Here is a 25,015-nt window from a genome sequence, read left to right as displayed (position 1 = left end):
CACACACTATCAGCACATGCAGACGCTATCCAACCCTTAATGTTTGGCCCTCTCTACAATTAAACTTCCTGTTGTGCTTCTCTTTAGGGAACACCCATGAAGCAGGAGGCAGCTGCTTCAGGGAAACGTCATGATGTCCGCTCCATCATAGCCAGTTCACCACGTTCCTACCACAACACACCCTCCCACCTGGAGATCCGTGCTGAGAGAGGCCGCTATGAAGAGGCACAGAAAGGACGCCCCAGCACAGTGGTCAGTACAGCCAGCTCTATAGCCCGCTCTTCTCCCCTTACGCTGGGGTCAGAGCAGGGAGGCAAGGCTCATCACAGCCCAGTGGGCTATGATGACAAAGGCGCCTTAAGGACCGCTTACCCTGGACCCTCTCATCGTGGCTCCCCTCTGTCCAGGGAGGCAAGCCAAAGGCAGCATGATGGTGGGTATATCTTAGGCAGTCAAGACGGTTGTTTTTGTTTGTCTGAAAAAAGGTCTCGCTATAGCCATACCAGCTGAAACATCCAAGAACAAAATACTTCACCCCAAACAGTGTACATAAAATTCTTCTGTTTCCTCATTTCTACTCCAGGTTCCAGTAAGAATCCGCCTCAGGAGCGTAAATCCACGCCGACACCCAGGGAGATGAGTGCCACCAAATCACCGCTGCCTGGTGTTCCTGAACAGCAGGCCTATGAGCGTCTGCTGCAGGGTCTCGGAGCCGACATGTACCGGCAAATCCCCTTAACCTTTGATCCTGCAGCGCTGCCCCGCGGCATTCCTATTGACCCAGGTACAGCCACAGTCAAAACTGAAAAAACAAAACAAAACGTCGAACATTTTAGCTTTGTGATCAAAAACTCTGATATAAGGCCCTGCACACCTACTCAGGTGTTTTCACTTATTCTGACCTGATTAGACCTCAGCTCTAGTCAGGTCTGGTGGAGCTTTGCTGAGAGTTATGGGAAGTTGACAAAGTCTGTAATAATTATAAAAGTGTAAGTTGTACGGCAGGATTCAAACCAACAACAGCCTTGCATCAAATCATCAATCACATCCTTTAAGACTTCAGTGCTGGTGCAAAATTAGCTCAACTTTTACTGCGACACAGTGTGTCAACATCCAGCAAACCCACTGCACTGACCAATCAAATACATGGAAGCACACATACTGTCATCTACAACATCTTCTTGTCGGTAGTTTTAGCACCACGATCACACCATCATACATCATATGACGCATTCAGACAGGCGCAACCTGTACACACATCGCCATGAGAAGACATCTAATGAGGGGAAAATTAGCAAAAACATCTGTGTGGCCTTCAAACATTTTGATTTGCTATTTAATATGAATGACAGACGTTTCCTACTCTCCGTCCACAGCGGCCTACTACTTGCCTCGCCACCTAGCCCCCAACCCAGCGTACCCTCATCCCTATCCCTACCTCATCCGTGGCTTTCCTGACACCGCGGCCCTGGAGAACCGCCAGACGTTGCTCAATGACTACATCACCTCACAGCAGATGCACCAGTGGCCCCCAGCCGCTGCCATGGCCGCCCAGCGCTCAGACCTGCTGAGGGGCCTGACTCCACGAGACCAGCCCCTTCCTCTGCCCTACTCTGCAGCCCCACGCGGTAAGGCTACCCGGTTTCACAACACTGTGCTTGAGTCATATTAAGGTAATGGAGCTTGCTAAGACCTTACCTATACATCAGCAGCATTTATGCTGCCTGGACTTCATTTAATAACAGGTGTTTGTGGTTTACTTAACCTTGTTCACTCTGCTGTAATCTCTTGGTATATTTTTTATCTTAAGCTGCATGTTGCACTTGTCTGACCTACATAACCTGTGGGCAATCAGCTGGTGTGCTGCATCAAGCAGCAGTTAAAGATATTTAGTAGCTGCTAGAGAAGGAAGCATGATTGATATGACTTGGTCCTCAACACCGTCTAGTATCTTACTACAGTATTTATCTTCCATTTGTCTATCTGATTGAAGTAAGTTGAAATGCATGTAAGTTGCTGAATGTTGCTGTCTTGTGGAGTCAGTGAAGGAGCTGTGAGTGAGTTTGGTTTTGAATATTTTGTCTTGAAAGGCTCCAGCGGTCAGATCCAACGCTGCTCTCTCAGTTTAGTGCTTTGACTTAGTAGTTGATTTATAATCTCTTTTTACAAAAGGTAATTTTATTTCAAAGAGACAAACTTTTTCTTGCATTATTATAGTATTCATAAAAACTGTTACATTCCTGAATGACATAAGGCAAAGTGGACCAATATGAGACAACAGTATGTGCTTTATTTAGCTGTTGTCCTCCATTCCAAAACACATGTGGCCCAGTTATTAGGTTTTCCTTTACCCTCCTCTTCTTTCTGTCCTCTAGGGATCATCGATCTTTCTCAGGTGCCACACTTACCTGTCCTGGTCCCTCCCTCTGCAGGGACAGCAGGCTCCCCAATGGATCGCATTACCTACATCCCCGGGGGAAGCACCACCTTCCCTGCCAGGCCTTACACCACCTCCCCCATCTCACCAGGTACAATTCAGTTCACACAAGCAAACTCGCCCAGAGATTAAATATGCAGCACTGTCTTCATAATTTTTGTTCTTTTTCTCTTGTGCAGTTGGCCCCTCACACATGAACAAGATACAAGGCACATCCTCATCTTCAGAGCGCGAGCGTGAGCGAGACCGTGAACGTGACAGAGAGAGGGACCGGGAGAGAGACAGAGAGCGGGAGAGAGAGAGGGAGCGTGAACGGGACCGGGAGAGGGATCGTGAAAGAGAGCGCGAGAGAGACCGAGAACGGGAAAGGGACCGGGATCGGGACAGAGAGAGAGACCGAGAGCGTGACAGAGAGAAGGGCGGGTCTCTTGGAAATGTGGAGCACGCCCCCATCTGGCGACCAGGTGTGGAGCAGTTGGTGTTTTTTTTTTTTGTTTTTTTTCAGTTTAGTCTGCATGTAAAAAGTAAAGGCAGCATAGATCTAGTAATGCATCTGTGGAATGAAATGTGTCCGTTTTGTGCTTCGAAGGTACAGAGCACAGCTTGACAAACAGTAGCAGCAGCAGTGTGAGACCTGCTTCCCAACCGTACAGCCACCAGCACTCCCCAGTGTCCCCTCGCACCCAGGAGAACGTGCAGCAGAGGCCAAGCGTCCTGCACACTGGGGCCAAAAGCCTCTCTGTCAGCGAACACCCCAGCTCATCTGTGCTACGGTGCGGCACTTTATTTCTGTTTTCACCACAACAACACTGGAACAAAGCTAACTTCTCATAACATTCAGAGCAAAGTTTCACATTTTGACTGCCATGTTTATTAAGTGCGTTTTGTTTGGCCCGTCAGGTCCATGCCCTCAGGGCCAGCACGCTACCAGGGTTACCCTGGCCACCTCCAACGGACAGGTGTGCCCCCTGAGGCCTACCCATCTGTCATGGACTCAAGTGTAGCCAAAGAGCAGAGTCGTGATGGAGGCAAAATCAGGGGAGGTCTAACCAAGCATGTGCAGGACCAGCACGGACCCTCCAGTAAATCAGACCCCAAGCTGTCCAGCCCCAGCCCAGGAATATATCCGGGTTCCTATACCTCGGCTTCAGGCCGGCCCCAGCACCTACTGCCTCCCCAGTTGGATAACCCTCCTGGCCGTGGTGAAAGTGGTACGCCTAGTAGGGAAAAGACTCAAAACAAACCGATGTCCATTCAGGAACAAGAGCTCCGAGCACTCGGTAAGACCACCATGACTGCGGCCAACTTCATAAACGCGATTATAATGCGTCAAATTTCTTGTGAAACGGGGATGCCAGAGACGGGTTCGCTTGTTGCCAGCAGCGCCACTGATGGTAAGACGCTCTGGATCCCAGGGTCCCCCTCATCACCCAGACCCTCCCCCGTCAGTCTGTGGCCTATTGCACGCTGTGGTGGTTGGCATTATCAAATCAGCCCAATTCATTTACATTTTTTTCTTTCAATGCTATAATTTTTTGCTTTTTTCCAGTTTTATTATTAGTTACTTTACAGACTTAAAGACCACCAAGGGTGACCACTGGAAAACCAAACTTCTAGCCTGTCCAAATTGGACCTGTCTGGCTGAAATGAAATATGAAGAGGCAGTTTATAAGCTTGATACAGCATTGTTAAAATATTAATAACAACAGCACATTTAATTTTCCATGAAGAAGATCCTAGGTGTCCTTTAAGGCGTCATTTAAGGTAGTTAAAGCTGGTGGGACATTAAGGCGGAACATCCTTTGCTGCTTATTTTTAATTTTCTTTTCGTAGATGATGTGACTTGAACTTAACGTGGCACCCCTCCTCCCTCCCTCTCGGCTGCTTACTTTAAACAGAATATTTCCCCACATGCAAGTGGGCATGAAAAGAATATTTTAGACACTTGAAAAGGCATTGCACCACAGGAGGCTTTTATACCCTGTGTTAAATGAGACTGCTTGTAATTCAAGCACTTTGACTTTACACATGCAGTGGCTCTACTTCACTGCTGCATGTCTTATGAGGCACTCTTTCATGTAGACGCTCACAGACCTTCTTGAAACACATTGTGCTGAGGCACAATGACCGCATGTAACCCAGCTGACTAAAGGGGAACTGAATAGGTGTGAGAGTCCCTTTCATTAAAGGTCATTGAAAGCCTTACCAACCACCAAACTGACCCCCTGGGGTCGCAGAGAGCACCAGTGCTGCACAGAAGGACCGTGTTGAAAGGGGAGGCACGTGGAAAAGACTGGGGAGACTTTCAGCCATCCAGGGGGAGGGGGGTACTACAGCTTCCAGCCCTCCAAATCTCTGCATGTTCCTATTTATGGCTCACTGTAATTTATGCTAATTTTTTTGGTTTAATTTTTTTCCCACACACACCCAACACTCAACACATGTCTCAATCAAGCCTCTGGGAGTTTGGAATGTGAATATGTTTGTTGTTGTTGTTGTTGTTTTTGTTGTTTTCTGCTTCGTAGAACAGCGTGTCACGTCTGTATTTATACAAGACTGCAGGGCAAGTGACTGCATGCTGAGTGCAAATGTGTGTTAATATAGTTTTGTATATACAGTACTTAACAGGAGGCATGCTTCTCAAAACAGCCGAGGCTCTTAGGCAGATAGGACATCGACACCTTGCTGTTGGCACACATTCACAAACAGGACCACAGAGAGAAAGGCCTGAGATAAATACTGTAGTACGCTGCTGTTCAAATGGACCCAGTCTCCTCTGTCGTTGCTAGCTAACAACAAAAACCACAGCGTCCTGTCCCTCTAGGGGACTAGTCCTCTCTGGGAGTCCATACAGCCCCCCCACCTCCCCTCCCTCCCTCCGATGCTCAACTTACATCATCCTCTCCTGAGATAAATACAGTAGTGCAAGAGTTGTGTCAGAAAACACATAGTGAGACATGACGCACAAGGGAAAAACAATCTTGAAATAGGCTCATTAGTTCTCTCTAGAGCATGCAAGCGGAACGCTTTAGTCCCAAAATGGTTAAACAATAATTTCATAAATTCATGGCTTACCATAAATGGGCCTGTCTTGAGTTAAGTTTTGTACTTGTACTCATGCAGTAAATGCATTTGTAGTCTCTTTGTCTCTGAGGCAGTACTTAATACTTTTTTTTTTTAATCTATCTGTCTTTGGTGGAAAAAGGGTCTTCAGTTAAAAAGTGACCTTATGAGTGTTCATTTATGAGTTACTGATGCAAAACCAGTCAATTTTAGTATCATTTCTGGCCTAAGCCAGGGTTGCTAGGTCTGTATGCAAATAGTGAAGAGATGTGACGAAGCTTGTCACACTCACTTTCATATAGTGTTTTTATAGCAAAGCTTGCCCTTTAAGCCACCGTGCAGGTGCTACATGAAATGTTTAAACTGCACATCCACCATAAGTCCTGATGGATGGACGGACATTTCTGAATTGCGCATGTTTTCGTTAGCATATTTTAGAGATCTTGATTTGTGTAACCATGGACTACAAAACAAAACTAACATTATCCATGTATGGCTGTGATTTTTGCCTGTGTGTGTGTGTGTGTGGGTGTGCATGTGTGTCTGTTCTCTGGATTTGACTCTCAGCTCAACAGAAGATGGAGACGCATGGTCTTTACCGTCCTCCGTCTGAAGAGAGACTGTCTCCAGGCCAACAGCCCCCGTCCCCCTGTGTTAAAGGCAGTCAGAGGGTGGTCACCCTGGCACAGCACATCAGTGTAAGACTGCTCAACCAATGCATTACAACTGCAAAAACAGCACAATAGCATGAGAATCACATCTTTATATGCATGTACACCTATGTATGTTTCCTAAGTGCTGAACAGAAAAGGTATTATTATGTATGTCTGCTAATGCTGTCCCATGTCTCTTGACGTGGATATGTCTTTACATAAACAGGAGGTGATAACTAAAGACTACACTAGGCAGAGCCAGCAGCAAAGCTACCACGGTTCTCCGGTCCTGGATTTGACCCGTCCACCCAGTGCCTCCCAGCTCCCACCCACCTCACAGGAGTCAGCCCAAGGGCCCCGCTATATGGAGGGCCTTGGTGGAGAACGCAACAGAGACCGGTAGGAATTACTGTCAATCTGGATCATTTTGAAACGAGAGAAATAAATGTTGAAAGCATTGAGTGGCCACTGTCCTACTGGGATTGATTGATTTGGATGATAACTGTGCTGTAAATATATCCGTCTTTGTGTTCTCCGCAGGTCTCCTCCTCAGCCCAAGACATCACCTGTCAGTGTTTCAAATGACGGCATCGAACCAGTGTCTCCTGCTGGAGCCAGCTCTGAGCCTGAAGTCCAGGGAGGGGCCTCCTACCCCATTGAGCAGGGAGAGCAAGGGTAAAAGCTCACAGTGCTGTAGATTTCCACAGAAAGAGCTTGCTGAAAATATGCATTATTGCTTGTGTTAACTTAAGTGGGTGCAGTCACATGAAAGTCAAGTCAAGCCAGATATAATCAAACAATGTGGTGTATATAGTCGGCTGATTAGCAACACAGTTCATCTAATATTTAGATTAGCACGACTGCAGCAAAGGATCTTTTTCCCAGTTGAATATGAGTGGAGAGCCAATTACAGTATTTGAACTTAAACTGAACAAAGTCTGGTCTCTGAGTTGTCAGACAACATGCAGCTGCAAGGCGCTCACTACGGCTACGTAGCTAACATTAGCATTAACAGCTGTTTCCTTTGAAGAAATGCTGTGAGTTCAACATCAAACTTCATTCCTTTACTCATGGAGCTATCTCCAGAGGCGGAAAGCAACCCTTTTTTTTTTTCTTCTATTTCTTCGTCTTCGTTTCTTCTACTGAGGTTAGCATGCTAACCAGCTAGCCTCAGCGCAGTTGGTTCATCTTGAGTCTCTGTAGCATCCACTCTGCTCAGAGAACATATTATAACCTCTTGTATTGTAAACATGATGATGGCTGAAGCTCTCAGCAAGACAGCTGTTAATGCTAACGCTGGCTATGTAGCAATAGCAAAACTAACGAGTAGCTCCTTAAACTCTTTTTGTGTATCATATAAACATGTTAGGCTCTTCAGGCTCAAATTCCCTTTTTTTTTTTTTTTTTTTAAGTAATTTGACTTTTTGAATTGTCTTTTTTTCAGAAAGAGAGACCAACTCAAAATATATACAAAGTATAACAATTTTACTCTGTCACAAAGTTGCACTCCAGCAGGATTTCCTTTTTAAAGTGTTTGGAGAAACAGGAATGTTGATTTGTGTGTGTGTGTGTTAACTTTCCTCCTTTCCCCCCTCAGAATGGGCTCCCGTTCCCCTCCCAACACTTCACAGCCTCCAGCTTTCTTCAGCAAGCTGACGGAGAACACCTCGGCTATCGTGAAGTCAAAGAAACAGGAGATGATCAAGAAGATGACTGTGGTGGGGAACGACAGTGATTTCAGTAAGTCTGACCTCAGCCCAGGCATGGGTGCATGATAAAAAACTGTTTTCAGATTTAGTAAAGAGAATGGACTTTTAAAAAGAAACCTTGTTCACACTCTCAGATGCTGGTCAGCCAGGAACAGAGATCTTCAATATGCCGGCGTCTACTACTGCAGGTAAACTTATTTCCACCTCCTCCATTATGACATGTTTGCAAAGTGGGTTAAATATGAAAACAGTACGCATAATGCAACTTGGTCTGTTCAGTTAATAATGATTGTGCAAGATGGAGCAGGGTACAGTAGTTTGATTTATATTTGAACATACTAATGTCCAAGGCCCTTGCAGACTTTGGTCTGTTTTAGAGCACGTCCATCAGCTGCTGCTGCATGTTTTCCGTCTATGGCTGTGATTAAAGGAGCCGTATACAGAAATCTTACAAAGGTCCTACAGTGGCGTTTACACAGGAAATGAACTTGACCTGTGTTCCCACATGACACAGGAAATAGAATTGCTGGGACATTTATGAAATAAGATGCTTGCAAGACTTGATAGAGGCCACAAGAGAAAATCTTCCCCTTCTCAACCCCACCCTCTGGACGGCCTCGAGGCACTAATGACCTACAGTATTTAATGGCCGCATACAAACGCAGCACAAAAATGCCCTGATCCTTCACCAACCGAAGATGTTTGTCTGCTCTGTATTCCTACTCTTCTGACAATACTGAATCACCACACTGTCATTCCATACTTGGCCTGTTTTGTCTCTTCATAGTTTACTTTCCCTCCGATGCTGCTTCATGCCGTGGCTCTGTGGATCATCACTTTCTCTTCTTCTTCTTTCTTTTTTTGCTGTGGCTTTTCACTTCATGCTCACTCCTCCTGCTTATGATAGTACCCTCCGTACTTGACGTCCCTCTTTCCCTCTAACTTGTGTAACACTCCCTTCTTCCACAGGACCGGTGAGTGTCCGCAGCCACCCAACTCCAGAGACCCCTGGTAACTCAATAGGCCTGGAGGCTATTATAAGAAAGGCCTTGATGGGCAAATACGATGATCAGTCGGAGGAACGCTCTTCATCCAACGCCGCTAACCCGATGGGTCCCAGCATGTCTGTTGGTATGTCTCTAGCTGACGGACGTGCTGAGGACTGTTTCTCACAAGGTACGACGTCCTCACACTCTTTTGTATTTTATCTTGTTTATTTCTTTTCTGTCGCCAAGTTGGCCACTTTACCCTGCTTCCAATCTTCATGGTAAAATAAACTAATTGCCTCCTTGCTGTAGCTTCACATAGACGGATATGAGAGTGGTATTGATCTTCCCATTATGATCTTCCTGGCAAGACAGTGAGAAAGTGTATTTTATTATTCCCTAAGTCTTCGATAAAGCCCTTTATGTATGTCTTATTTCAAGAGAGATAGTTGAATGAATTAGCTGTTAATGAATTTTCATTTCCAGTACGGACTTACATCATTTACACTGTATTGGACAACAGGTGGAGGAGGATCACCTGCTCCGGATGTGGAGTGTTGCACTGTAGCTTAAAACCAGACTTCTGCTTCCTCTGTTCGTAGGTGGGGGAAAGTCCTCAAAGGGCAGCGGGCGCTCTAATGGGCGCAAAGCCAAGTCCCCAGGACCAGGTCTGTCAGGCGGGGAGAGACCGTCCTCTGTATCCTCAGTCCACTCTGAGGGAGATTGCAACAGACGGACCCCCCTGACCAACCGTGTGTGGGAGGACCGGCCTTCATCCACAGGTATACAACCTTTTTTTTTTTCACCGAGTTGTTGCTGCTGTTTTCTGCTGTAGTGGTTCTCTGGAAAAGGGCAAAACACATCTCAAACACATCACCAATTCTATCACTCTGCTTTTTGCAGGTTCAGCTCCAACTCCCTTCCCGTGCAACCCGTTGATAATGCGTTTCCCCAGCGGGACTGTATCCGCTCCCTCCCCCTCCTCCGGCCAGCCGGGGGGCCAGGGCCCAGGGTCAGGACCTGGACAGGGCCGCTCCTGGGAGGAGGAGCCCAAGCCTCTGCTCATGTCTCAGTACGAGACCCTGTCCGACAGCGAGTGACCCGAAAATTCCAGCATACAACAGGACCCAGCTAACAGTCCACCACCTCCGTGCTGCTGCAGCCACACACAAATATACACATGCCTGCTGAGGCATCCGCAAACCCACCCACACCATTCCACTCTGCATTTTCCCCATCAGTCCTCAAGCAAGAATCGTGTCATCTTTTCACACACCTGAGACACCAAGCACCGACGAGCTGGAACACTACTGCTCCGTGTGTGTGTGTGTGTGCGCGTGTGTGTGTGTGTGTGTGTGTGTGTGTGTGTGTGTGTATGTTTGCGCTTAGGTGTTATGCATTCACTCCAGGACTACTCTAAAGGACAAATCACTTATTTTTTTCTGTTTTTTTTTTTTCCTTTTAACTTTACTACTTTTCCTCACTGGCCTTATCAATATAGACACATGGACCGGCACCTTCTGGGTGTACCGCTCTAATGTGCTGACACTTAGGTGGAAGGGACTCTGAGGTCGTGTTGTCGGTCTGGTCAGGAGCTTGATGACGGCTGTTCTAGAGACAGATTTGGACCGCAGATCTGACCTGAAAGCAGCAGCCCACACAGCGAGGCCCCTCTCACGTTTCTTTCACGGTGAACTCCAGGTGCAGGCGGCCTGTGCACTGCTACCGCTACAAGAACACGTGCGAGAGGAAGGGAGGAGGATCAACATCCTGTTTTTCTTGTTTTGGTTCTTTCTTTTTCTCCTTTAAATTCAGTCCAGTCCTGTGTTTGGAACGTGAGCTGAGACCTTTAGTACATTTTGATGGTGAACTTTTGATGGTGTCATTTGTTGTCTCTTATCTGCAATGATGTATCTTTTCTGGGGGTGGGGGGCAGAGATTGTTATGTGGGAGGGTCATATCATTGGTTTACAGGGTAAACATGCTGTTCATCGCTGATGTTATCATATGTTTGGGAGGGCCCGGAGAGCGGCGAAGGCCTGCTGACATCAGGCATCCACGTGGGGAGAGATGATTAGCCAGATGGATGGCACTGAGACAAGTGACACTTTCTCACTGTTTTTATATTAACCATGTCTGTGTTTGTTGAAACCGTTTTTTGGATATTAAGCACTTAGTTGTCAGTCTGGTCACAATGGCATTTTTAAGAATCTGTGTTTCCAGGGGCAGGTGAGACATGGACTCAAGAACAGCATAGAAATCCCACTGTGGAGGTATCCTTTAACACCTACCTGTTTATTTTGGTCTTGCCACCGATATTCTTTAGCGCTCCCACACTCAAAGCGACAATCACATTTTAGTGAACGACGAATCAGCCGCTTCGAGCAGGTGCGGATCGACCTTAAAGCTGCTTAAAGGCAAATTCCTCAGCATCACTTGGAGTTTGCTGGCATTGAAGAGGTGACAAAAAAAAAGCCATCTTTCTATGACCCCTTAGTCCATGGCAGCGTCAGCTTCAGCTGGCCTGCTAGAATCCCGTCTAGGAGCTGTTGTGACGGTCTGACCTCTGACCTTTTACTGCCTAGTGGTGGACCTGAGACTCAACTCCTCATCCAGGCAGATTTTGTACAGTTATGAGATATTCCTAGTGTTAAGTGCCATTTATTTTACATATACAGTACTGAAGTTACCAAGTGACGCACAATTTTTTTCTTTTAGCCCCCATGCCAGGGTTTATACTGTCCATGCAGGGAAATCTGAAATCATAAAAGCAAATGGAACGTCCTTTTTTCATTTTCATTTTTTCGCGTGTTGCTTTTTTTTTTTCTTCCAAATCCATCACAGCCTTAGATTTTAACTGTTTCACTCAGTAGATTTATCATCTAAACATGACATTGCTGTATCACAGGACAGCTTACCTGGGCCTGTATCAAATGTTTTCTCCACTCTGAGACCTATGACATACTTCAAGTGTACTTCATTGCACATCCTGTGTTTGTACGGGTTAGAAGAAGTCAAGGGGAAAGGCATTCGAAAGCATTCTGGTAGTTTTTTTTTTTTTTTTGTAACATTAGTTGAACATGTTTTCACATTTTACTTGCAGTATTTTTTAAAGGTCGCCCTCTCTGTAAATGATGTGAAATGTTTCTGGCTTGTGACTTTGTGGAAACCAGGGACAGTTTGTGTCCCCTGACTGAACACTCTGAAGCGATGGCAGTGAGCTTATTTAGTAGTTTTAGAAAGACTCACCTCTATCTCTAGTTCTTTTTCTCACAGGGGATTGTCACAACACAAACATGATGACTGTTATAGGACTACCTCCTCTCCCTCCTTTATTCTACTTACCTGCAGAAAGCTCATCTCAGCCATGTTTTAGCTCTGGTTTTGTTTTTTTCATCAGACTGATGGAGGGTTTGTAATTTCATCATACAAAGCAAAAATACAGCCAGGCTCTGCACATCGGTCTCTCTGCGTGTTTATCATTTATCCACTGATGAAATTTAAGAATGTGATGGTAAACAGACTAAGCCATATCCAGCTGTTCCCTGATCTGATGACAGACTAATAGGTTGTTTTTAAAAGTATATAATGAATCAGTTTTAACGTGCATCCATTTTGTTTTTGTCCTTTATAGTTTGTGTTCAATACATACCTGTTTCATTATAAATCAAAATAATCATTCAAACCACAAACGACAAAGTTGATATCTTGATGTGTTCCCTGGATTGTCCAAGGGTGGGTGGGGGGATTGACATAAACAGTACATTGTTCAACAATTTTTGTGCATAATGATTTCTTTTTTTTTTATTATAACCCACTGTATAATAGCAAGGATTGTATATAAAACTGAAGAGATGTAAATATTTATGTGGCTTGCTTCAAGGTTGGTATTACAAAATAAAAATAAAAAATATTCACATGGTTAAATTCTACATGCCCACCAGCAAGCTTTGTGGATAGCAGTGAAATGAAAAACAAAAAAGACACTGCCTTAATGTTTAAATAAAAAGCTTATTGCCATTCATGGTCTCAGAGTCACGTTATTTATTGGTGTGTGTTTGTGTTGGATGTTTGTCCTCACAGTTTATTCACTTAAGGGAAATTTGACAGACCCAAAGTAATGAAGGTAAAGTACCACCAGGGGGTGATATACACATACTTTTAATGGTTATATATTGAATATGTTTGACACCAATTGACTAATTTGACAATAATTCTGAGGAGATGCTCAAACACTACATGTAATAATTTTGCATAATTTAAACAAAATACTATTTTGAAATCCAGCTCGGCCTTATATTAATGGTGCCGTTTTTCAGATCATGATGATGAGCTGAGCTGTCTGTTGTGGTTGTTGTACAAATGCGTGTTCAGCTGCTGCTCATCTGCTCTCCTGTGATCTGCTGTGCTGTGTGAAGGTCACACTGCGTCTGTAGTGAGCCCCTCCTTACATAACTCCCTTGAGCTCTACAAGGTTACGATGTTATGGAATTAAGTAGGCCTACTTAGATGTGTGACGAGTGAGATTTGACTCTAATTAGTCTCCCTCCATTTATATCATGTAACAAAGTCCTTTGAAAAATGCGCTGCTTCCAATTTGTGGAAACTATTATATTTTTGACAACTTAACTTCCTAAAGATTAAGATTTACATATAAAAAATGATTATACTAAAAAATGCAATGCATAGTAATAGATTACACAACCCAGCAGGATACAGAATTGTTAAAATGAGCTTACACATTAATGCATCAGTACTAATAATATGTAATTGAGGGCAGATGGGACATTTTCAGAATACCTAATAATACTTAATAATACTGAGTATCTTCACATGTGAAAACTTTCCACCACTGCTCCTGACCTCATGTAAACTTAAAGGTGCCAGTGTTATTTGTAATATTTAAGACTGTGCATTGTTTACATCCATGTGTGCTTGCTAGCTTCTTCTTCTCCACCTTTGTTGGCACAGTGCTGTTATCTGAGGTGCATCACCTCCATCAGCAGTCATCAGCCCAGGAGGGGGACCAGCTGGTAAAAACACTGCTCCACATCGCACTGTGAGTGGCCAACAAAATCCACAGGGTGCCTTTAAGTTTCTGATCAGGTATTTTAATTGTGTGGCTGTACTTGCTGTGGAGTCTATATTAAGACTGCTGAGAGATGAAGAGCAATTTTGGGCATCTCTGAAGACATGTGATGAAACATTATTTGTGTTGCAGGGACTTTTCTGTGCAGGAGGGGAGTATTTTTCATGGATCCTTACTTCATCCTTCCCTGAGCACAACTTTATATCCCTTAATTTACAACTAAGAAAGTTGCTGACTTAATGTTCAGTCCTGCAGTTCATTTACCATATTGAACCTTTTTAAAAGTGTGCACTGATATATCAAGTTGAAGCTTTTATAACTTCACTACCATGTATCATATGACCTGGGAAAGAGCAATTTCATCCAGTCTGTTGTTTCATAAACCAACTTTCACCAGGATTTTCATCACAGGAAAAAGACATCTCTGACAAATGAGGCCTCAGTAATTGTAAAACTGTGGTCAGGCAAGTTTACTGTTTCACCTCAGCCTTATCCAACACTGGAGACTGAATGACGTGAATGGAGGCACTGTAGTATTATCACTTTATTTCATCATATTCAGTGTGGCGAGGCACAGAGCCTGAAGAAAAATACTTAAAAACTGTTCAAATGCTTATGTCCTGGACTGTATCAAACAAGACTTTTCTACATTTCTCAATTTATACCAAATTATATCTTATAACAGTTACATTTGATTGCTTTTATTCTGAAATTCTGCCTTAATTCTATTTTTATGTAGCTTATTATTGTCTGAGGGTTTTCAACAGGACAGTGCACCACATGAAATGCGTGACCCGTCCCACTCTGTCTGGAGAACTTCCTCTGTCTTCCAGAGGGACAAAATGAAACCTGTAGTAACCACTGACATACAACGTCCTGTGATCAAAATTAAGCAACAAATGCACTCAAAACAACCGAAGTAGGGTTTGGGAATTTCTTTTTTTTTATTCATTTAGGATATACATCTTTTTAAATTATTTTCCTTGATCAGAACAGGAACAATGATTGACGTACAAAAATATAAAGAGAATTATGAAGTGCCTCGATGCCACATATACAACAGGAAAATATTTTACAGTAACAAAATCAAGTGTTAGGAAACACAAAAGTATCTCACATAAAACCACCAACGTGTTTAACTTGACACCCACTAACTTTCTCTCATCACTCTCTGACATTTCACAGACCATCAACACATAGCAAAACTCTTCACTATCTTACCAGGAACGTCACTGTTCTGTATTAAAAGTCATCTCCAGAACAATTTCCTTGTCTCGTCTATATATTGTTCTTTTGAAAGAGCAGATCTGACTTTTCTCCTGTTTGTCTTGCTACTTACTGTTCCCTCATTAAAGCCCAGTACCTATCCTACAGTACTGAAGCACAGCCTCAGCGTCGTGCCCTCTGTGTCCTCTCTACCCACACACATAACCTGGAGGATATTTCAAACTACAAAATAAAACAAGATCACAAGCTCAAGACCTCAACTGAAAATCGGGAATACACATTTGCAATGAAATAAAACTGATACCCAAGGAAATTTGAGGTAAAGTCTGAAATTTCAATATTTGCTGTGTTCATTAATCTATATATATATATATATATATATATATATATATATATATATATATATATATATATATAAGACAGACACATAAAGAAGTCATGAAAACGCTCTATAAAAATCTATCTTACATTTTCAACAGGGAACTCTGATGTGGTTTCACTGCTCAACTTTTTACATGTTGGTTTTAACTGAAGAGTTTTATGCTTTTGAGCAACCTTGACTGCCCAATATGACAATTTGTTGACTTCTGAAAACAGCTTTAAACACCCGGCTGCACCAGCCACTCGTAAACTCACACCTTGTTATAACGCAGGTGGTCACTTAGTGGAGATTTACACATCACTGCGTTAAAAGGTGATGTGTAAATTGCATCAAATAGTTCTTATGTAGAGTAGGTTGTTCATAAATAACCGTAACTGCCATGTGTTACTGTTACATAGCTAACTGGACCAACTGGCAAAGCTAATGTTAACTTGCCAACATTTGGCTTATTTATAGTGAAGAGTAAAATAGTTCATATGTAACATGGTTGAACTGTCTCACCTGACACTTGGGAAGATTTTTAATTAGGTTTCACTGAAGTAACAACATGCCTCCAATGACTAAAGGTTGCTGCCTGATACTGCCTGAATACTAACACTGAAACACATATTTCTTCTAAACAAAACTAAATATCACCAACGTTTACAAAACATTATTAGATCAGTTAAATATACTGTTGGCTCCCCTACAAATGAAAAACTTTTGGAAACTAGTATGAAATTTGCACTAACTTAACCGGCTAAGACATTCTTTAAGTTCCAATGGTGCAGTATGATTCAGCAAATCACTGGTTTGAAGTTAATGACCAGTTACTTTATAAGTGATGCATTTCTGAGGAGCTGGTGCAGCAGAACAGTGCTCTGTGCCTTATTTTGAGAGACTGTAGAAACAGTGATATGTTGATCACTTGTAGCGCTGAAGCATCCAGACAGGTTGCAGCTGGAAACAGTTCTTGTTTTTGTGTTTGACTGCCATGGAGAAGTGGACGGGTGAGAGCCACGGCATCAGTACAGTTTGTTCCGTACTAAGAGTTGTGACAGAGGAGCGTCACTTCTCTCTGCTTGTCTAATTATTTGGCATCAGCAGGTTAAAACCAAAAGGGAAACCATGCGGTGATTGCCACCGTTCTCAAAGGCCACGTATGTTGTCCATCCATGGACGATGCGGTTCTGACAAAGCAGAGTTTTTAAGTGTTAAATTGTTGCTGTTGCTCTTGAATTGTTGATTGTTGCTCTGCAGCCCCTCAGCACCTCCTAAAGACCAAACAACAACCTGTTTACTAAAATACCCTTAACTCCGGCAATTTCTTAACCAAAGTATTCAAATTAAGTTTCACAGGCATTAAAAACCAAAACTGCAGTGATCCAACAGGTACTGAGTACTGGTACTGGGTACCATGTTTTCAGATGCGTTAAATATCTCCCTTTTCAAATATTCTTTTGTCATCGTGCTGTGATCCTTCTGTTGGTTAGACTTTGGTCTTAACTCTACAGACCACTGTGGTTCTGGTGAATAAACCTTGCAGCATTTGATCAGACTGGAAGCTGTTGTTTGAAACTGTGTTAATTAAAAGGGTGAAACAAAAGCAAGTATTCTGCATTCTCATTGTGTGGAGTTATTACAAAGAGATAAACTGTCTTTGGTCCAATTTTTCAAATGCAGTACTGAAATTCTCCCCCTGCGGTGCCAAGTCCGCTGAGAGGACTGTGATATATAGAAAACAAGTGCAATAAAGCCATATTAGAAAGCTTTGCATTGGTGTGACTGGGTTTGCGCGAGCTCCCACGACACGTGTCATCCTGACTTTTCTCTATGTACACAGACATCTACAGTCTGATTGTTACCTTCACTGAGGTTACAATCCAACCTGAAGGACAGCAAAGGCCACCAATTTGTCAGCTCTGGTATTAAATAAGACATTAACCATTGAAGTGCAGCTTTAAACTGCCAGAGGACCAACTCCCTTTTTAAAGACTGCATCAGTAGAAAGTCTAAATACACTCAGGTGAAATGTCACTAAAGGCTTCCCAGAGTTTCCTCCATGGCGAGTAAAGATGAACAGAGCAGGTTTTTGTAGTTGCTCCGGGTATTACTTGAAGTATTTCCCTTTCAATATTTGCCTTCCCAAGTTCCTCATCCTCCAAAAAAACAAAAAACAGGGTGATGACCAGGTAGCCTCTTCTCTCAGGGCTCTACAGGTCCTCTGTGTAGATGATACAGGGACTAGTATCCTCACTCGACTCCAGCTGCACCGTGGAGACAAACCAGCGGCGGGAGCCTGTGGCGTTGTAGTTGAGCGTGGTGCGGTAAGTGTTCTTGGCGTGTTTCGGGTAGATGATGGTGGTACTCTGGTAGCTGATGGGCCTCTGCCGTGGCTCCAGGTACACCTGGGACTTGTAGCTCCTCCAAGTGCAGTTCCGCACCGCCACCACTGTCTCGCTGAAGGACGTGGCCGTGGGAACAGGGGCGCAGTAAACCCGGTCCCGGTAATGCTTGTCAGAGTCATACTTGACCTCGGAGTTGCACCTGGAAAGGAGAAAGTGACATCTCTCTAGAAACACGTCTAAAACTGATCACTAGGTGGCAGTGTTGAAAAGACAATATTGATCAAATAAGCGAACTAAACTCCATATCACAACCACCACTATGTCTCTGTGTGTCAAAGTTCCCTTACTTGATTTCCTGCTCTGGTTTGGGGTTGACCTCGATGCTTTCTCCGAAGAACACGGGGTGCATGCGAGTCTTTGGGTCTGTTCCTGTGGAGTTCAGCAGCAGGTAGGGCAGCTGTGCAGAAGACACACAAGAGTCACAATCTCACACAAACGTCAATAAACTGCTGAACTGTTTGTAACCATCCTGCCAACGTGTCCATTCAAGGAATTCCTGTAAAAAAAAAAAAACACAATCATGGTCCGGCATGGTTGAGGGGTTTCCTCGATCCTCCCCCATGAGAACTCGCCTTGTTGATGGCACAACTATTACAACAAGAACAATTAGACAAGAGAGCACAGCAGTCAGGGCCATACTTCCATTTTAGTTCAGATAATTACAGTGTGTGGCTACAGCCAAATGAAGTGTTGGTGGGAAGTCTCTTTCTCACAAGCTTTCACTGCAGCTCAGGCTGGCTTGACCCAGACACAGACTTTGTCTGTGTGTGGACTGAACATAGGCTTACAGATGTTGGGGCATACAGTAGTTAATGAAATGGGAAATTCACAGTTGAGAAGTATGTCTCCGGAGCAGCTGGTAGTCAGGCTGGAACCAGGTGATACTCATGGATTCGGTTTTTGCTACAGGGAGGTCAGAGGTCTCATGGGGACTTGAACCACAGTGACCTGAACGACAGCCTCTGATCACAGACTCGTGTTATGCCGCTGTCTTATTTCTTCTTGGTTCTTGTGAATTCAGATTTTTATGGGTTCAAATTATCAAGTATGTGTGATGGCCTCTCTCTACGTCATCTGATTATGGCCACCCTCACTATCATAAATCCTCAAGCCATCAGATCTGCTTGACTCTGTTCAGCCCACATTCTCTCTCTCTCTCTCACACACACACACACACACACACACACACACACACACACACACACACACACACACACAGGCACAGTCTGTTGACTTCTGATGCATAAAATACTTTCATCCATGGCTGGTAGTTTAACTGTATCATCTGTATCTGCAAGCAATGATGTTTTTTCATATTCTGTTCATCTGCAGATTATTTTCTTTATCAATTGATTAATTAGTGGTCCATAAAATGCCCACAAAACGCCCGTCACAAAATCCTCAAGCCCAAATCGAAATTTTCAGATTACTTGTTTCATTTGACCAAAAGATTTTTACTTTATTATTTCTTAAAAATCAACTAAACAATGATTTATTCTCATATAAATTGCAGATTAATCGAATAATTGTATCAGCTCTAAAAGGTTCCTGTATGAGTAATTGAATGAACAATATTAAGCTCCAATACAAGGGTAATGAGAACTGTAAACTTAAATTAGGAATCATAGGAATTTTACTCATTTAATCTTCACAAGATTAATTCATGATGTCAGTTCTAAGCAGCGTACAACAGAAAATGGGTGAAGTTTACCTCATCATATCAGGTAAGATACTGATAACACAGTATATGTACAGTGTAGCCTCAACTAACTGAACCATGGAGGTTTGTGTATTGACCCTTGACCTCCCCAGACAAACAGAGCTGCACCGATCAGAAACACATACTGTCGTAGACCGTGAGGTGAGGCTGTGACTGAACGTTTTCTTTCTCCAAAGGCAGTCCAATCTGAATCAAATGGCACCCCAACCACAACTCCGGCACCTCTCACATTTCACAGGAGAGGCTGTCACATGCTGCGGTTTGGCTGCTGTGAAGTCCACATGCCACTACAGGGGACGAGCAAGAACAGGCCAAGGGTACAGCAGATCACTGTGGGAAGCTCGTCTTACCTACAGCCAACAATCATCACCACACACTCTTTGGATGGTGGGACTCGACTTGCGCAGCTGCTAGTTTCGCCACGCAAGACTTAAGAAAAAGGTTCATATGCAGGCTGTTCATTTTCTGCTGCTGGCACTTCACGACCTGGAAACACTGAGCGAGAATGTGGTTGTCCTCTGCTGCTCCGGCATGGAGAGCATCCCAGGTATTTCTCCACAGTGCGTTCTGGCAACTTCTGCAAAGCAAACACTCGTGAATGGAGGGAAGGTCACCTTCAGGCAGTGGATCCCCCAGTATGCACACAAAGCATAAACCCCCCTGGTAGCACATTTCTGCCCAGGAAAAATAGACTGCAGCTGAGCAACCACACAATGTACAATGCACAATGCAGAGCTGCTGAGAGAAAAGGCCAACTCAAACACACTTTTCCAACTTCTGGCTGTTTAGTGAAGAGAAGCCCCTGAGTTTACATCCTGTGTTCGCATTAGACATTAATGTGAGAGCATCAGTATCACGCAGTGAGGCAGATTTAGAAAAGGTCATGAGATCTGTCTCCTGCCTGTCTTCCTGGATAATCCACTGACAGTTGAGCCACCTCCTTGAACTGGACGTGTACATAACCTTATCCAGCTCTGAAATATTCAAGATTACATAACCACACTCATATTTTTCATGCACCTAGTAACCTGTAAATCTATTCACATGTTAAGAGATCCAAGTAGAAGATTAATTATCCTGCATCTGCATAAATTTGAACCAAGTCTGAAAACAGACAGGCCATCTGGATGTTTATCCACGTTTAAATTAGAAGTGAGAGCTCATCAAGCACTTATGCAATGGCCTGCAGCCGCTCTAACAAGCCCCTGCACCTCAAAATAGAACTTGAGGATTGTTCTTAGGTGGCACAAAAAAACAACACAAAAATAGATTTAGAAAGAGACAAAAACAAGCACATGTATGCCTCCCCTTGCCCCGCTACCAGACATGTTCTCATATCGCTCAAAAAACCTTTTTTCTGATGGAAAGGTTTGATTTTTTCCATACACACAAGCCCGTAGACGGGATTAGAAACACAAGCAGGAGCAGCCTCTATCAGGACTGATCTTTAAAAGGGAAACCACAAAGCAGAGGACTCCTACTAATCTGAACCTCCAGAGGATTACAGGATCTCTCTCTTTTTCTGTTTCAGGCCTCAGCAAACCGATGTCACGCAACTCCCAGGATGCAGTGCTGCATTTCTGAGGCCTCCTTCACACACTTTAAAAGCCACCCCGACCTGCGCGGGCATGTTCTTAACACTTTTGAAACTGGGAGTGACCTGGAAATGATTTTCAATCAAATCAGGCTTGTCAGGTGTGACACACAAGTCACTGCAGGACGTGTCATTAAAATGAATTTGTCCTCCAAAAGAGTAGAAAGTGCATCAATTACCATAAATTTTAGTTTCCATGGAACATATTCTAAAGAATCATGTCATTTTTGCTGGACTTTCCTAAGCTAAACAAGTACTAGGATTTCCCTTAGGGTGCACTGACTATTTGGTTCATTTAGTGAACAATTGCTGCACATTTACTGTAAATTTGTGCAGTTTCGCTACATTACATACATTATTTGCAATTCAGAGAGCTATTAATACTTTTAAAGAGATAAAAAAGAAGAAAAAATGTTTCAGAATGAACCTTCAAAGGTTATGTTGACTGTTCTTGCTGGTTTCCTGTACGATCTGGGCAGGAACTGGTTGAGGCTGATGGTGAACAGTATTATTACCAAAGGGACGCCAGCGACTGATCACTGATGATACTGAGGCTACATAAACAGAACCAAATGAACGGGATCTGTTTTTTACTGTTGTGTTGCTACCACATCCACACACATGGTGAACTGAACATTAATAAATGAAGCAGGACACTGGCTTCCAGATGCTGATGCTTTTTTAGCTTCAAGCTATCATTAATTTTTCATTCATTTTGAGGCTCATGTTAATAAACTTGACTGGGTTCTCTGCAGCTTTATTTTGATATAGCTTTTGTTTTTGAGCCTGTTAATGTTCACACACTGAGCAAGATACAAGAGGGTCAACAGGTCACACAAACTCTCAAGAAACATTGACAAAAGTTAGCGATCACTCTACTTTCAGACTTCAGTACTCAAGTTAATATCAAGGTAGAGGAACCAGAGTCCCTGGTATTAAATACAAGTACTGACACACCCATATGTAAATGATTATCTGATACAGGGGTCCGCAACATAGGGGTTGGGACCCCCCAAGGGTTTGTTGATCAACCAGAGGGGTTGAGACACGATTAACAAGAAAGAAAGTTCTGAAAACTTTTAGTGTTTTTGAATTGTTGTTTTTTTTTATTATTATGAAATACTTTTGAGGATGGACTCTAAAAACTATTGAACAGTCTTAGAACTGATGAACTTGCTTGCATCTATAAGTCACTTTTGCTTCATTTAAGGGGTCACAAGCAACGGGGTCGATACTGGTCATTAGAGTGGTTTCAACAGAGGACGCGGACCTGCTCCTGGTGGTTTCTCTCAATCTTTATTGAGCTAAGAGCCTGATTTATCATCTTAAAGGCTGCCAATGTGTATAGGTTCTTCAGTCCTGGGATGTCAGATATGACAGAGGTAGAAGAGGAAGCATAACCCAAACTTTTTATGTCAATCTCCCACTGACAGACCACCTGACCATACTGTAGGTGAGGGGAAAGAAACCTGATCACAGTGATCATCTTGCACTCAACACACCTTCACTCTGATCCGTGCTACTGACTGAAGTAAAACTGTTATAAAACTTTATGACATCTTGTTGGGAACCCCTGAAATCCTGGCAAGGACCCCTGGGAGTCCCTGGATCCCAGTTTCGAAACCCAGCTGGGCCTAATCAACTCACTGACCCTTATGACACCATGCAGTCAGAGCCCAGCTGATGCAGCTGAGTGAAAAAGAAGACATTTTACTGAATTATTGAGGGCCAGTGGCATCTACAGCATGAGTGCAACATCAGAGGTTTGCAACTAAGGAATTCCGGACAGAGAGAGAGAGAGAGAGAGAGAGAGAGAGAGAGAGAGAGAGAGAGAGAGAGAGAGAGAGAGAGCTTCCAGATGTTGGGTGAGTGGGACTGGAGTGAAATCTGTTTCTGGCCAAACAATAAAATGCTCTCAGATTCTCAGTGCCTCTCACAGCAGCCTCATTATTTCAAATTAAGGTCTTTTTATCCTTTAATTCAATGTGTCAATGAGCTGACTGACAGCAAAATGATTCGTTACACAAAACAGACCCGAGTCTGTTTGATTTTACTAAATTCATTTCAACTCAAAGCATAAAGGAAGTGCAGCAATATGTTCCTTACCAGTTTGCCTTCTCTGCTTTCCTTCTTGTAATATCCATGGTGGCTCTCCACGGGCGTCGTGCAGCTGCTGGAGCGCGACTCGGTCAGACCCGGAGAGAGTGAGCAGAAGGGCGGACTGGGACTGGGGGGCAATCCCGAATCCGGACTGTCGAGCAGCCCTTCCCGGTTCTTTCCTTTCAGGCTGTCATCCATCGCTTGTAAGTGTAGGTGCCCCACCATTTCTGGGACGGCTAAATTCAAAAAAATAACCCAGACGAAGTCGCACTGACAATTTATTTTATTTTTTTCAAATCTTGAAGCTGCGCGCTCCTGCGTCGCAAAGAAACAATCCTGGTCGAACTTTTTCAAGATGACTTCTGCAAGCAGAGAAGAGGGGGAAAATCAGGAAATGGCATTTAACCATTGCCCAGACACCGACTGTGGACAAAACCACAAAATGATATCAATTCAGACTTTATTTCTCTTCAAACGTTACTGTACCTGCGCCCGTGAAGTATCCACCTTTAATCCCGAAAGATATTCCAAAGAGGCGTGAAAAATCACAAAGAAACAACAAAAACTTCTAACTTGACACAACAGCGGTGTGTTAATTCTTGTTAATTTAAAAACTTTCAACACAAACGTCGTAAAACTCGCGCAATAACAAGAGGTCGACCGTGCGTCTGGCACCGATCTGGATGAGAGCTCCTCTGCTCTGCTCTGACTGTGTGTGAGTGTCTTTGTGAGTGTGTGAGTTGTGTGTGTGTGTGTCTGTGTGTGTGTGCGCGCTCTCCACTGGAGAGCTCCCTCTTAATGATCCTGGCAGGCTTTTTTTTTGCACCTGGATCCAGTCCAGCCCCCATGATCTGGATCACTTCCATGTACAACCGACAGGGGCGTGCACGTCCCCCTCGCACCCACACGGGTGTTTATGACGGGAACCCTGCTCAAATGCCCTTGAGCAAGTTATCCAAGTCCCCCTCTGCTGGGGCTGGTGATTGCATTATATCAATGATCATAATTACTATTCTAGTTGTTAAATAGTTAGTAATAGGCAATTACTAATATAGGCCCACCACTATCCACAGCAGCAAGTTATTACATTATAATAGTGATAAAGCTATTGATAATGTTAATATATGAGTTAATATATAAATGAGTTAATAGTATAAATTAGTCATTCTCAGTTGTAATACAACTACTGACAATTAAAATTTTGTGATATATTAATGAAGAATTATTAATTCAATTTCAATTCAATTTTATTTGTATAAATCATAATATACATTATCTCGAGGCACTTTACGGGGTCAGGTCGAGACCTTACTTTGTTAGAGAGAAAAACCCAACAGTTCCCACAAAGAGCAAGCGCTTGGCGACGGGGGAGGAAAAACTCCCTTTTAACAGGAAGAAACCTCCAACAGAACCGGGCTCAGGGTGGGCGGCCGTCTGCCTCGACCGGTTGGGTTTAGGAGGAGAAAATAGAGAGAGAGAGACCGGGAACGGCTGTATAGGTAATGGTGTTATCAATAATAATAAAAAAAAATAAAATAAATAAATATTAATGTGTCTCTTCAGCAGCGAAATCACTTGTTCATTACATATTCGTTAATAATTAGAAGTTAGTAATCCTTGTTCTTATTAACTAGTAATTATCACTTAATTATAGATAACTAGTCACAA

General features: G+C 43.4%; 2 protein-coding genes across 11 annotated transcripts in view; one reads left to right on the top strand and one right to left on the bottom strand.

Annotated features, from left to right (window-relative positions):
* Nucleotides 1-12,870, top strand: part of ncor2 (nuclear receptor corepressor 2) — an 84,539-nt gene extending 71,669 nt beyond the window's left edge. For 6 of the 10 annotated variants that reach the window (XM_071482291.1, XM_071482293.1, XM_071482290.1 and 3 more), the window contains 15 exons: nucleotides 88-433; nucleotides 584-784; nucleotides 1,377-1,628; nucleotides 2,376-2,528; nucleotides 2,617-2,901; nucleotides 3,027-3,210; nucleotides 3,338-3,831; nucleotides 6,068-6,198; nucleotides 6,380-6,552; nucleotides 6,694-6,828; nucleotides 7,751-7,893; nucleotides 7,997-8,050; nucleotides 8,832-9,038; nucleotides 9,451-9,630; nucleotides 9,752-12,870. In XM_071482291.1, the coding sequence (XP_071338392.1) occupies nucleotides 88-433; nucleotides 584-784; nucleotides 1,377-1,628; nucleotides 2,376-2,528; nucleotides 2,617-2,901; nucleotides 3,027-3,210; nucleotides 3,338-3,831; nucleotides 6,068-6,198; nucleotides 6,380-6,552; nucleotides 6,694-6,828; nucleotides 7,751-7,893; nucleotides 7,997-8,050; nucleotides 8,832-9,038; nucleotides 9,451-9,630; nucleotides 9,752-9,948 (3,135 nt within the window). In that variant the 3' untranslated portion in view covers nucleotides 9,949-12,870. The remainder of the gene's footprint in view (nucleotides 1-87; nucleotides 434-583; nucleotides 785-1,376; nucleotides 1,629-2,375; nucleotides 2,529-2,616; nucleotides 2,902-3,026; nucleotides 3,211-3,337; nucleotides 3,832-6,067; nucleotides 6,199-6,379; nucleotides 6,553-6,693; nucleotides 6,829-7,750; nucleotides 7,894-7,996; nucleotides 8,051-8,831; nucleotides 9,039-9,450; nucleotides 9,631-9,751) is intronic. The other 4 variants (XM_071482295.1, XM_071482294.1, XM_071482297.1 and 1 more) reach the window with 2 other exon arrangements.
* Nucleotides 12,871-14,857: 1,987 nt separating this feature from the next.
* rflna (refilin A) lies at nucleotides 14,858-24,128 on the bottom strand. Its single transcript, XM_071482287.1, has 4 exons — nucleotides 23,834-24,128; nucleotides 23,354-23,709; nucleotides 18,221-18,330; nucleotides 14,858-18,072 (listed from the first exon to the last, which is right to left on the bottom strand). The coding sequence occupies exons 2-4, from the start codon at nucleotides 23,570-23,572 to the stop codon at nucleotides 17,739-17,741; spliced, it is 663 nt and encodes a 220-aa protein (XP_071338388.1). The 5' UTR covers nucleotides 23,573-23,709; nucleotides 23,834-24,128; the 3' UTR covers nucleotides 14,858-17,738.
* Between the last annotated feature and the right edge of the window lie 887 nt (nucleotides 24,129-25,015).

Source organism: Trachinotus anak, unplaced genomic scaffold (genome assembly GCF_046630095.1).
Source record: "Trachinotus anak isolate AG129_WGS33_773 ecotype Australia unplaced genomic scaffold, CSIRO_AGI_Tana_v1 ptg000008l, whole genome shotgun sequence".
Taxonomy (NCBI): Eukaryota; Metazoa; Chordata; class Actinopteri; order Carangiformes; family Carangidae; genus Trachinotus; species Trachinotus anak.
The sequence above is the reverse complement of the archived record's forward strand: the minus strand, read 5'-3'. Positions and strand labels throughout refer to the sequence as shown.

Excerpts from the sequence above, each read along its gene's own strand:
- rflna (XM_071482287.1), bottom strand. The coding sequence starts at position 23,572 with ATGGTGGGGCACCTACACTTACAAGCGATGGATGACAGCCTGAAAGGA. Across the intron at positions 18,331-23,353 it reads AAAGCAGAGAAGGCAAACTG|CTGCCCTACCTGCTGCTGAA; the intron begins GTAAGGAACATA and ends TCTTCTGCACAG. Across the intron at positions 18,073-18,220 it reads AAACCAGAGCAGGAAATCAA|GTGCAACTCCGAGGTCAAGT; the intron begins GTAAGGGAACTT and ends TCTCCTTTCCAG.